At 35.3% G+C, this 9845-nt stretch overlaps 1 protein-coding gene across 3 annotated transcripts in view; it reads right to left on the bottom strand.

Moving 5' to 3' along the window:
• KIF16B (kinesin family member 16B) overlaps window positions 1-9845 on the bottom strand; it is a 370094-nt gene that overhangs the window by 127018 nt on the left and 233231 nt on the right. For all 3 annotated transcript variants that reach the window (XM_027840333.1, XM_027840334.1, XM_027840332.1), the window contains exon 18: window positions 577-630. In XM_027840333.1, coding sequence (XP_027696134.1) covers window positions 577-630 — 54 coding nt within the window. The remainder of the gene's footprint in view (window positions 1-576; window positions 631-9845) is intronic.

The raw sequence follows: 9845 nt of genomic DNA, 5'->3' as shown, positions 1-9845 counted from the left end.
CATCATCATCATCATCATCATCATCATCATCATCATCATCATCATCACCACCATCATCATAATCCTAATTCCCCTGAGAACTGTCTTTTGCAGTCTGATCTTGGTTTATTAAAAAAGATGACAAAACTTTTATCCATCCACTTGGTTAGCAGGAAACAGCCTGTGGAAAAAGTCTGTTGGGACAGAAAGTAATCTGATTTAAAAGGAGAAATAACAAATTATTCAAGTATCTCTTTAGTCACTTTCCCCTCTATTACACTTCCTACGTTAACCATGGTTTGGTTTCTTTAATAAACACAAAAGTAAATATCTTAGTAATCGGACAGTAGGATCATAGGTCTGAAGTTGGAAAGGACCTCAGAGGCCTCCATATTTAAAGAACAGGCTCAAATAATGAAATATTTTAAATAACCTCAGGTCAGCAGCTTTAGAATGCAAGAAAAATAAACATTTTAGAAGAGTTATGGAGACAAATGTCCTAAAACTGAAAATACAAATTAAGTCATCTATATGACTGTAATAAAAAAAATACAAACCTAAAAACTACAGAAGGGGTAGAATTCATGTACATCTTACCTTTTATTTTCTAATTTTTCCAGTTCCTCACGCTGTTGCCTCTCAAATTCAAGCCTAATAAAATCAAATATAAATGAGTCACTTTGGGGTAATATATTTCTCTACTTTGCTCTCTCTATGCACATACATGCACACACGTGCAAACACACATATACAAGCATTTATACATATTTCTATTAAAATGTCAGTTTTAAAAGTGTTATTTTTAATTATAATTTATTAGTAAGCATTTAAATGTTTTATTTGTTCTACAGCAATTGAAAAAAATATTCCTTTGCCACAGTTAGAAATAAAATGATTTGTTCCTGGATGCTTGTATTCAAATTCAATTGTAAATAATTTTCTTGAGAAAAACATAGTATTTAATTATATTAGAGTTAAACAAGACTTCTAAATGACAAGTACTGTTACTGCAAATCTACATGTCTACTACATGCAGATGCAGTCACCAATAAATAGAAATTAAGTTTCTCTACCTTAAACAGATTGGTCCTTTAACAGGAAAAAGACTGCTAGGGGAGGTAGAGAGAAAGCAAAGTGATGAAAGGAATTAATAGGGAAGAAAATCATCACGAGAAAAGCAGTCAGATACTTTAATGCCAACAGTCATGCACAAAATGAGATTGCTTTTTCAAAACTAATGCTTGGAGATAATTTATTGATAAGACTGAAAAAAATAAGTTAAAATTTGTTAGGTTTACATACTTTAAATGAAGTCAGTATAACTCCAGTTTAAATAATAATGCTATAAACGATAAATCATTTAATTTTTTTACTATTTTCCCCAGAATTAGCAGTACATATAACAAATGCAATGATTCGATGTTATCTATAGCTCAAATAAATGGGTCACATAGCATATAGTAGCCATTAGTGCTTTATCTATTATATAACACAGTATTTAACCAAGTATTTACAGAGATAGAAAAGGAATTGAGATCATTATTTCTAATCCCCCTGCTTTACAGATGAGGAAACTGAGGTTAAGAGAGATGATGTGATTGGCCAAAGGTCACACAAACAGTTGAGTAATTTAGGACTAGTATCAGAGCTCCTGACTGCTACTCCAATACTCTTTTTCATTATACTACAAACTGATTACATAAAAAGTCAGTTCAATACGAAAATAATTTCAATTCAACAAATATTTTTTAAGTGCCTACTACATAAAAGAAAGTACCAGGGATACATAGACAGGGCATGTGGGAAGCACATGGAACTTGACATTGAGAAGTCATGGTTCACTTATGATGCTCTTATGGGATTCTAATATGAGGCAGCATTTAATAAAACTGCTTTACATATATTAAATCCTCTTTTCATCTCTCTAGTGTACCTTTTAAATAGCTGATATTCCTAAAGAGACCACGTCATTCTCTGATTCAAAATGATCCTATTGAAAAAAAGATAGGGGGGCTTAGATTCTTAAAATCTAGTCAATAGCATACTTTTAATGCTCAGACTTCTTAAGAGTCTGCCCAATATGATGGATGGTCTAATAAACCTTATCTTTGGCTGGAAAAAAAAAAAAGAAAAAAAGATAGGGGAAAAAACTCTTCTGACATTAAAAGCTCATCATCATCTGAGTCTAGTCTTCTCATCTAGACTGTTTACACCTTAGCCCTTCCAATCTGTTGTTCTTTATCCACCACATCCCATTTCCTGTCACCTTGATGTCTTATAAATTTGGCTGGCTGTCCCAAAAGCTGAAATGTGTTATCTCCTCATCTCTACTCCTTAGCTCCCTTCAAATCTCAAAGGGCCATGTTGGCACTTTTACTGATTCCTTCCCTACCCCTCCCTGAACCCCCTCCCCCAAAAAATTACTTTGTATATATTTTGTATTTATTTATATGTGTATGATTTGTCTGTCTGAGAAAGAATATAAGTTCTTTGATGGGAGAGACTGTTTTGTTTTCATCTTTGTATTCTCAGTGCCTGACATATAATAAATAATTGATTGATTCTCATAACCATCTATAGATTAGCAGCTACTGATATTATCTCTAATTTTCAGATGAAGAAACTGAGGCTCAGTAAATAACTTGGCCTTGGTTAGGTAACTAGTATCAGAGAGGAGACTTGAACCCAGATCTTCATTGATTTTAACTCCAGCACTTCCTTTCAATATATTATACGCTCCCTTTATAGTCCTGAGTCTTTCAGTCTCTGTTTAATTTGAAAACTGAAGGGGAGATTTTGATCTGGACAACCTCTAAGATTTCTTTCAGCTCTAAAATATATACATACATATATATATATATACACACACACACACACACATATACACATATACATGCATATATATATACATACATATACATATAAATACATACCATTTACTTATTACTTTGCCTTGCACCAAGATTAAGAAACCTCATGGATTTTTTTAAAGGACTCTTTATTTTTGAAGGAAATCCAAATGTTTAATTTATAAGAACAACAATAAAAGTTAGGATTTAGATATTACTTTAAGATTTTTAAAGCATGTTACATATTTTATCTCATTGATCCTCACAATAACCCCAAGAGGCAGGATATAGACAAGATGACAGGGATTTATATTTTATAAAGCACTAAGAAATCTCAAGATACTCAGAAGTCCTTATAGGGATGGATACTGAAAAGCACATCCCTGGACAACTCCTTCATGTTTACAAAAGCATAAGATCATAGATTTAGAGCTGAAAGAGAAATTAGAGGTCATCTGAAAATGAACTGAAGCCCAGAAAGGTGAAATGAATCATCCACCATGAGATATTTAGCATGTGACAGAGCTGTCATTTGAGTTCACATTCTTTGACTCAGTATACCATGAGAGGATTGATTCCTATGGTAGGAACTATACTAGATGTGATTTTGGGCCACTATTTATAAAGGGAAAAGTAATCATCATCTACTAGAAAAATTAACTGATAGCATATTGAATTTCCTTCAAAAATAGAGTCCTTTAAAAAAATCCATGAAGTTTCTCAATCTTGGCACAAGGCAAAGTAATAAGTAAATGGCATGGAGAAAAAGTCATAATCTAGTGGTGAGAGATGACAGTCTGGCACAAAGCAATATGAAGCTGTTGCCATTGGTGAATGATTTCCATCAACAAGAACATGCTACTTATCTAATGATCCAGCTTTTTCACAAGCAGAAATATGTGAAAAGAAGGTAAACTTAATTATATTCTTAGAAACAAATCATAGTGTTATCTTTCAATACTGAAGAAAGAAGGTAAATAATAAACACACATTAGTATAGCTTTCTACCTAGGTCTAATGGGGTGCTTTAATTTTTATTTGAACCTCATAACTACTGCTAAGACAGGTATTAGAAGTTTTGTTTTGGGGTCTGTGTGTGTGCGTGTGTGTGCGTGTGTTTGAGGGAGTGGAAATTCTATACAGTGATTCCAATGGAGAACTAATTTGAAATTTATACTTTTAGAGCTGCCTGAGGTACTAGGAAGTAAAGTAACTTGTCCATGGTCACATAGCTAGCCCACGTCAGAGACAGGGCATGGACCCAGAGATTCCATTATGTCATGCTATCCCTCAATCTGTTTTATTATCCACAGTTTACTAATTAATTAACTGAGCCTCAATTGATTTCAATGACTTACTCAAGGTCACAAAACAACAAATTCAGATGGAAATCAATGCCTTAAAGTCCAATGCACTTTCTACTACAAAATGTCATTGCATAACACATATCTTCAGACTCCAAAAAGTAACTTAAAATGAAAATTTTCTTAGAAACATCCCTTCCTATTGCAGTTAAGACAACTTTGAGCTATCACTAGACATCTTACACCTTATTTTTTTTTCAACACTAGAAGTGAGAAGGCAAATTTCTCATTTCATATCATTAAATCAAAACTAGAGGTGGCGATTAAAATAAACCGTTCTAAACAAAATATAATATAAACAATTAGGTCCTAGGTCTTGCCTTTGTGGGGATTTCCATCTCTGTGAGTATGGTGGAGATCAGAGTTCAAGACACAAGAGCAGTTAAACATACAAAGTCACACAGAAGTCAAAGCCAAGGAGCCACTACGCATTAGGTAGACAAGAAAAAGAGGCATTTTACAACAGAAAACAGATTTTCTTAGCAGGTCTCTTTCCATTCTGCCTTTCTTGACAGAATTGTAGCTTATTACAAAAGGTACTATCAGGGCATTACAAGTAGTTATCCATATGTATTGCTATATGCAAAAGCTTATTTTCCAGTAGCTCTGTAAAAAACTACTCATCTCTAGAGAGTCTAATTCAGGGATTCATAACCCGTTCATTGACTTGGTTTTGTGGTGGTGGTTGTTTCCTCTGAAATCCTATAAATTTTATTTTATGCATTTAATAATATCATTTTAAGGAGTCTACAGGCTTCACCGTACTGTCCAAGGAGTCTGTGACACAAAAAATGTGAGAAAATGAGCTGAATTTAAATGCCAAAGTCACTTACTCTATTACTATCCAAAAAACTCTACCTTTGGGAGATGGCCTGAACTCAATAGTACAATATGGTAAGATTTACCATTCTTTCAACTAAAAAAGATTATAAGCACCAAAGTTACACAACATGTTGTTATTGTTCAGTTGTTTCAGTCATGTCTGACTCTCTACGACCCCATTTTGAGGTTTTCTTGGCAAAGATACTGAAGTGATTTGTCATTTCCTTCTCCAGCTCACTTTATAGATGAGGAAACTGAGTCAAACAGGGTTAGGTGACTTGTCCAGGGTCACACAGCTATTAAGTGTCTGAGGCTGGATTTGAACTCAGGAAGATTAGTCTTACTGACTTCAAGCCCAGCCAGCCTCAGTTTCCTTAACTGTAAAACAGAGATGATAATGGTATCTACCCTTGAGGGTCACTGTGAGGATCAAATGAGATAATATTTGTAAAGCATTTAGCCCAGTGCCTGGCACATAGAAGGTGCTATATACTTATTCCCTCTCTCTTTCCCCTCCAGCTATAGCAACCTATTGTTAAGGGTCACACAACAAAAAAGTCAGGTCTTCGTGACTATAGATCCAGCACTGTACCCACCATGCCAATTCACTACTACTACTACTACTACTATTACTACTACTACTACTACTACTACTACTACTGTGTGACCATCAGTTAATCTCTATGTACCTTAGTTTCCTCATCAGTAAACTGAGCAGGCTGAAGAAACTAAGGTCTTTCTACCTTTAAATCTCTAATTTTTCCTTAGGAAAGCACTCAGTAGATGTTGCTGATTGAAATTTTTGAATCCATGATAATTGGCTTACCCAGGCACCATCAACTGGTCCTTTATAATCTCCAGGAGCTGGAAGCCAGGAGAAATAAAGAAGAATCAGCACAAAACCTAGTTAGGCTGCTACATTATTGAGTATTTCTTCATGACTAGTACCACATTATGTGGCTTTCCTCAAATTGGCTTTCCTCAAATGGCTCCAACCTTGATCCCTTCTCCGGCTTATGTTATGAACTTTATCATTCCTTTAGTACTCAGTGCATGGGCCTTTCCTCTGTCTTGCTTCTTCATAGGACAGTTCAACAATTATGAGATGCCCCCCACCGCCCCAGTCAGGATAACATATTAACTAGAAAAATAACACAGGACCATGGGATCATAGATTTAGAGCTGGAAATGACACCAGAGGTCACATGATTCAGTCTCCTCATTTTATAGATGAGGAAGGTTAGAGCTCATAAATAATCCTTCCACCATAGTGTTGGTCATGCCTTCATTAGGACAGACCTCTGAATTATATGAAATACAATGAAGAGTGTCTAGGGAAGGACAATAAAAGAAAGACTTTGGACAAAGAAATCATAAGAATAAAAGTTAAAGAGGAAGGGAATCCTCTGATGTTAAGCTCATGCTTTTAATAATAGTGATCTCTTATAGACATGTGATTTCTTTGGGATAGGGAACTTCAGGATGAGGCAGCTCACTGTATCGATACCAGTCAGCATCTTCCTTACAACTTAGAACAGCACTGGGAGTGATTTGTGTGGGAGCCCACAACCTATACAGACAGAACTATATCTAGAAGGAACCTGAGAGGGAACCTCATTTAACTCTCTCACTTGATATATAAGGAAACTGAGGTCCACTGAGTTTAAGTGACTTGCTCATGGTCATGTAGACAGTAAGCATCAGAGTTAGTCTGAATCCACCTTTCCTGACTCCCAGAACAAATTTCTATCCATTATGTCATACTGCCTCTCGTCTCAGATTTACATAGTTTTTTACAACATTTTCATACACATTATTTTATTTGACCCCTAATTTAAAAGCTATTTTACATCTATGACTTCATTTTATCTTTGTAACAATCCCAAGAGAAATGGTGCTAACGTACTATCATCCTTGTTTTGCAAATGTGGAAACTAAGGTTGATAAAGATTCAGTGACTTAGTCATACATCTAGTTAGTAGTGGAGCTGGAACTGGAGTCTAGAAGATTCCCAGTCCAGGACAGTTTCTACTAAGTTAACATAGCATTTATCCGGAATCACCTCATTTATGTACATACGGTGTCTCTCCTCTCAGTTCCTTGTGGAATATAAGCTTCTTGAGGGTGAGGACTATTTTGCTTTTGGTTTTCTTTCCTTAGCATAATGTCTTGCACATAACAAGTAGATATTGTTAAAATGAATTCTATTCTTAAGAATAAAATTGAGGAGACATCTTCTGATTCACGTTTTTCCATGTTTATTTAGTAACAATAACTGGCATTTGAACCCAAAAAGTAGGTCATGAACATATTATTACCGTTTAATTAATTTTATTTGACATCTTTTGTTCTTACATTGCCTAAATTTCCCCTTATGTTCCCTAAATAAAAAATTATTTCCTCTGCTTTATTGAGGGGGCTGAGGCTTGAAATGACTAAATGACTTATCTAAGGCCACACATCAAAGTAGCAGAGCTGAATCCAAGACTTTTGACTTGAAGTCAAGCCTTTTTTTAATTATAAAAAGCATTCTACAACAGCCTGGAATCAAAGTCCTGAACTAAGATGTTCAGTTGAGGTTTCTCAACATAAGAGTTCTAGTCTTTCATTTAGAAATCAAGAATTGTGCCTTTTAATCTATTATTTTCAGTCCCTAAAACATTTTGGGCACTCAAATGTCAATGAGCCCAAAATTAAATTGGGGACTGTGTATTGTTTTTATTGGCCAATATCAGAATCTATACTAAGAAAAATTCTTCTATAACAACAACAAAAACTGAAGTGCGGAATTTCACAAGTCATTTTAACACATTTTTACTCTTCATATTGCATGTGTGAAAGACAATATGCTAATATGCTCAGCTAGTCAATACTTTTAATGTGCGTCTCTCTCTTATTACACAATTCCATGAAAACTAGTAGAGGCTGAGAGACGCTTCTCTTCTCATTTTGCTAGCTCTTTTACTTCCTGCACAGCTTTGTCAGTCCCTTTGTTACTTAGATTTTCAAACTAATGCTAGATCTTCCATTTCCCTTATCATCTTATTGATGCCCTTTTTTTCAAACTCCTTCCCTTTTACCCTTCATTAAAAGAAAAGGGAAAACAAAAAACAAAAAACAGGAGAATTACAAACAGCTAAACAACGTATTCCATCGAAGGCAAAGAAATAATTCAGAGTGTAGTTGACAGGATAACATTGTCTCAACTTGTGCCTAATCTAGCTAGATGCTGTCTTCCTCATCCAAGTAATGACGAAGTAATGACGAATTCTTTTATGCTAAATATATTCTATAACAATGGCCACATAGCTATGAACCCTCCAAAAACCTCAGCGGCCACTTAGGCTAATAGCTCCCTGAATAAGAACTCCTACAATATCCCAGATCCCAGATTACTCAACCTTTACTGGAAGTTTTCCAGTGATGGGGGAACCCACTACTTCCTCAGGCAGCTCATTGTACTTCTATATAGAAATTTTTGAACTGCCAGGAAATCTGTCCTTCCAACAAACTGAAATCAACCTCTTTTCAGCTTCCACTCACAGTGTCTAATTCTACCTACTGGGGTCAAACAGAACAAGTCTAATTACTCTTCCACATACCAGTCCTTCTAACATTTAGAATCAGCTGTTATGCTTCCCCTAAGCCCTTTACATCTTCTCTACTTCACACTAAATATTCCCAGTTACTTCTACCAATCCTCACATAATGTGTACTCAAAATTCCACCGCCCTTCTTTGGATGCTTTCCAATGTATTTAAATACTTTCTAAAACATGACACCTGGAACTGAATTCAGTATCTCAGTTGTGGTTTGAGAGGGGTAGAGTGTCTTAAGACTATCACTTCTCTGAATGCTATTCTTCTCTTATCATCCAAGAGTGTATCATAAAAACTGTAAGTTCTCTGAATTCTCTAATTCTTCTCTTACTATCCAAGAGCATATACTCCAAGAATATCCAAGAGGACAAGTAATCAACATTGTCAAATGCTGCAGAGATCAAGAAGAATGATGAATAAGAAAAAGATTTTCATTTTGACAATTAAGAGATCACAGGTAACTTTGGAGAGGGCAATTTCAGTTGATGTCAGAAGTCAGATTACAAAGGATTTAGAAGAAAGTAAGGAAAGAAATCAGATGCTCTGAGTTTAAATGGCTTTCTCAGGGAGTTTAGCTATGAAGGGGAAGAGAACTATGGGATGATAACTATAGGAGAGGAGATGGAAATATTGTAAGGTATTTTTTTAAAAATGAGAGAGATATGGGTAAATTTATTCTTATCAGATAAGAAGTTGGGGGAGAAGGAGATACAGAAGACAAGAGAGAAAGTGGGGATGATTGTGAGGAAAACTGTTGGAGAAGAGGGAAAAGTATCAAGGGAATATGCAAAGGAGTTGGCCTGGGCAAGGAAAAGGCCCTCTTTGTTTGAGAACAGAGTGAAGGAGAAGACATCGAGGAAAGAATCTAGGTGATTTGCAATTAAGAGTAAGGATAGAGGAGGACCTCTTGGAAAATGGCTTCATTTTTTTCATGTGTATGAATGCAAGTCTTCAGCTAAACAGGAAGTGAAAGGAGTCCTATTTGAGGAGATTAGAGGAGAGCTCACAATTATATGGGGGAGGGGAGGAGAGTAAGAATAGAAAAGGGATTTTCTGGAACTTAAATGACATTATGAAGTATTAGCATCACAATTATTTGACATTTAAAAAAAAAAGAAAAGAAAAACAACAGTGGAACACATTAGATAAGCTAGAATCAGAAATAACTAAACTGGATTTCCCAATGTTAAGTAAACCCAAGAACATAAATTACTTGGGGAAGACTGTTTCCT

The sequence above is a fragment of the Vombatus ursinus genome, unplaced genomic scaffold (genome assembly GCF_900497805.2).
Source record: "Vombatus ursinus unplaced genomic scaffold, bare-nosed wombat genome assembly UNPS02014841.1, whole genome shotgun sequence".
In the NCBI taxonomy this organism is placed as follows: domain Eukaryota; kingdom Metazoa; phylum Chordata; class Mammalia; order Diprotodontia; family Vombatidae; genus Vombatus; species Vombatus ursinus.
Note: the sequence above shows the minus strand (reverse complement) of the source record. Positions and strands in the feature narration are given on the sequence as shown.